The 4,145-nt window shown below is 45.6% G+C and overlaps 1 protein-coding gene across 1 annotated transcript; it reads right to left on the minus strand.

Moving 5' to 3' along the window:
- Positions 1–961: 961 nt before the first annotated feature.
- kctd12.1 (potassium channel tetramerisation domain containing 12.1) lies at positions 962–2,391 on the minus strand. The gene has a single exon (XM_084544316.1). It carries the CDS (start codon positions 2,341–2,343, stop codon positions 1,477–1,479), a length of 867 nt encoding a protein of 288 aa, XP_084400442.1. The 5' UTR covers positions 2,344–2,391; the 3' UTR covers positions 962–1,476.
- Positions 2,392–4,145: the final 1,754 nt, after the last annotated feature.

Genomic DNA, 4,145 nt, shown 5'->3' on the forward strand with positions numbered 1-4,145 from the left:
TTTTTTTACACCTGTTCTCTTCCTGCTGTGACTTGTCAAAATTGTTGAGATGCAAGAGCCTTATTTGGATAATTACCAGTTACGTGACACTTATTTTCAACCACCTCAGTCCAAAAGCATGTCATGTCCCAAAGATGATTTTCATTCCTGTCCAAGCACATTTATTCCAAATTTTTAAAGCCAGTCTGACTGAGCTTGTAGATGTTCCCTTGGGGAGGATGTCCCAGAACACCTACAGTCACTATAAGCCCCTAATGTCCTATAATCCCACCAATGGCTTTGAACCAAAGGCCTTTTTTATGGTTGTTTTGAATTAGATGCATAATCCAGGACTGGCTGTACACTGACCAGTCAAATAATTCTGCTGCAGAGGTACACCAATCGACTCTCCATTCATCCACAGCCCCTGGCAGGCTCCACCCTCCTATTTGTGTGCAGCTGGACCCTTTCATTATTTACACTTGAAATGATAATGACATCATGTGTGCACAGCTGCACTATTTGCATCCACACTGCGGTGCAGTTGAATTTGTGTGACAAAATGGATAGGTGGAAACGGATCCTCCTCCAATATTTACATGTCAGCTATATTCAAATGTGAAGGGATTTCTGCTTAACAGCGGGGATGGAGAACAGACACAATGCCTTGAGTTGGCAGTAAGCAAGCATGAAAGTCAGAAGCAAGGGAAGTTCAGAGTCGGGATTTTGTAAGTCAGTTGTGAGGACACTGACAAGAACAGACAGTATTCTGTAACAGGCAGTTTCTTCTGGGTTAAAACAGTGTGACAGTTTTTGTTGAGCTCGCAGCTTTTTGTGCCATGACGGGGTGAGATTTTCTGGGAAGGGCATGTCTCTTTGAGGCTGACGCTTTGATTCCCCACTGAGTCAAAGGTTGGTGGGAAATGAATGCTGGTATTATTCTGCACAGAGGAAGATACGATCATTGCCAAAGCGCTGAGAATAACAGAGTAGAAGATTTTATTTAGTCCAAACAAGATTATAACAAACACAACACTCTACGCACACTTACAATCATGTCAGTGATAGAACTGCTCTAAGAGCCTACTGGATAATACAAAATTCGGCCAAACAAGTGCTCAAGCAAGCCTAGGAGTAACAATGACACTGAATACTAATCGCTGCTTGTCTGTTCCTGGATGCCACTCAATTCACACAGCACTGAGTCAGATATGACAGAAACATTGACATGCAGTTCTATGAGATGGAGATGACTTGGTTGGATGAGTGTGTCAACTCAAACCATGCTTTGCTCACTTTGAACCTGCAGATTTCTGTGAGTAGAATCTATTTTGGGGGGCGTTTTGTGTTTAATTATCTATTCTTGCAATAATGGAGCAATATTTAGGAGTTGCTCGTCCTTACCAAACTATTTACCACAGCAAATGCAATACTTATTTTTAAAGACATTCCTCTCTGAAATGTATATTTACATCAATGTGGCATGAACACTGGTGGTTAATCCCGGCAGAATACATATTCAGTGTAGCTTGTCCAAATTTTGTCCTCGTTTGGATCATTGCTGGTGTAGGCGCAGGTGCCTGTGGAGCTACAGGCCACCATGTGAAAGCCCACCTCTGTCAGCTTGTCAAATGCTTGCTCTAGGAAATTGTACTTCAGATAGTACCGGGACGTGTATCTCTCCGGGGGTCGGTCCGGGTCTCTACTCTCGTTCAGCGTGTCCCCAAACACTTCTTTGGCCAGAGATGTCTTCCCGCAAACCGTGATGCGCGCCACTCTCCTGAATTTGGCATCGGTTTGGATGTCTCTGCCAATAGTGTACGAGCCGCGGTATCCTATCGTGATGTAGCCCGACTTTCTGGAGTCCAGAGACGGGGAGCGCATGGCCCCGCTGACTGACATGGTGCGTAAAGCATCCATGCCAGAGGACGAGCCGCACTGCTGCGCGCCCTCCTCTGTGTCGCTCTGGCTGATCTCCTCGCTGATTGAGTTGTCCTTACTCATCCGGGGGCTGAGTCGTTTTGCAAGGTCCCGCAGCTGGAAAAAGTCTGCCTCCCTCTGCAGTCGACTCTTCTCGGGGAAGTAGTCCGGGAGGACCAAGTTCAGGTCTCGGAGATAATCAAGGATGTAGCGGAACAAGAAGCCGTCCCTGTCCAGAAAGAAGCGCCCTTTGCTGTCCCTCGCCAACTCCTTGGGTGACTTCTTGCTGAACATGTTCCACAGGAGCGAGTCCGGGACGGCAATCAGAGTTTTGTGTCTGGTGACATAAACCTGTCCGCCGACGTTCAGCTCGATGATCTCTGAAAACGGGGCAACGGAGTCCCCGCAGGTGGACACTCCGCGCTCTGTGTCGGCCAGTGCCATCTTCTCTGAGCAGCTGCACTGATGTGGGATCAGTGGAGACACTGGGAAACCGAGTGGCGGCGGCTTGCTTATGAAGCATGGGCTTGCTGCGCGCGTGTTTGCGCGTGCGTAACGGAGGGTGACTGTTAAATTATAATTTAACTGTTAAATGACTGTCTTGACAGGAGAGTGCAGAGAGAGAGAGAGAGAATCCATGGCCCAGCAAACCTCCCACATTTGTCACTTTCTTCTTCCAGACCTGTCTGCCATACATTTCTAAGTACAATATCCTCTCATGATTATTTAATTAGTCAATAAATCAGGTTGTTGTTTTTCATTCACATCCTATTGATATGCCAAGAACCAAAGGACATGCATGCTAGAAGTTATACCTTAGAAGAGATGGTTGGAAAATGTGGAAAGAGTGACACCCATAGCAACTTAGATGGAAATGCAGCCAAGGTCTAACTAATTCTAAGAGAGAGAGAGACAGAGAGAGAGAGACAGAGAGAGACATCAGAAATGTCTACAATCGGTCTTTCCAAAGATATATCAAGCACTGCAGCATGTTTATTCATTTCAGTTTTATTCACACTTATGACCACCTTCCTAATATTGTGTAGGTCTCCCTTGTGCCTCCAAAACAGTTGTGACTCATCAGAGAATGGACATGGGCCTTCTGAGGGTGTCCTGTGGTGTCTGTGGTGTTCTATGGGTTGAGGGGAGGGGCCTCTGTGGATCATCTCACAGATACTTGATCAGTTTGGGATCTAGTGAATTTGGAGGCCAGGTCAACACCTTGTGATGTTTTTCATGTTTTTTTAGTTGTTCCTTGTTATGTATTGACAATAAGCATAATTTTATTGTTATGCATAGAAATTATAAGGGCACTATTTTATGTTGGTTGTTAAAGCAGCTTAGCGGAGTGATATATCTGTGATGTGGTTTATTGATGAATGCTGCAGTAAACTGAAGACCACGTGAAAAGAACAGTTTGTGTCTGACTCGTTTTATTGCTTATGTACTGGGAGAAACATAACAGAATTGGCGACGAGGTAGTGGACAACGAACGCACAAACTACGGAAAAAGTGGAGTTTATTGACTTTTTTTTTTTTTTTTCTCTCTTTGGATTACTGCCTTACCCCATGTATGGATGCTATGTTGATTAACAAGCTAGCACAAGGAGGGGGCCCGTAAAAACGAGGAGAAAGGTAAACCAAAGTGATATTCTGCTGTGGAAGGGACCTAAAACTGCACAAAAATGTCTGGAAGTGTGGGGCATATGGACAGTTTTGATAGCACAGTGGAGGACTGGACAATTTATGTTGAACGAGTGGAGCAGTATTGTTTGGCCAACGAAATAAGTAATGACCGTAAAGTCGCGGTATTACTCAGTGTAATGGGAGCCAAAACATACAACTTGCTCCGCAGCCTCATCGCACCCGTCAAACCGGCTGACAAAACCTTTAAAGAGATCACGGAAATCCTGAAAAGGCACCTAAATCCGACACCACTGGTGATAGCGGAGCGCTTCAGGTTTCACAAGAGAAATCAATCAAAGACTGAATCTGTATCGGAGTATATAGCGGAGCTCCGCAGGCTGTCGGAGCACTGTCAGTTCGGGGAGGGGCTATCAGACGCGCTGAGAGACCGGCTGGTCTGCGGGCTGCACAACGAGGGCATACAGAAACGCCTTCTGACAGAGGACAGATTGACTTTAATACGCGCACTGGAAATCGCCGTATCAATGGAAACTGCAGCAAAAGATGCCGGCGAATTACAAGGCAAAAGCTCTTCAGCATGTACAGTGCACAAATTTCAC

The sequence above is a fragment of the Chelon labrosus genome (genome assembly GCF_963514085.1).
Source record: "Chelon labrosus genome assembly, chromosome: 5".
Lineage (NCBI taxonomy): Eukaryota > Metazoa > Chordata > Actinopteri > Mugiliformes > Mugilidae > Chelon > Chelon labrosus.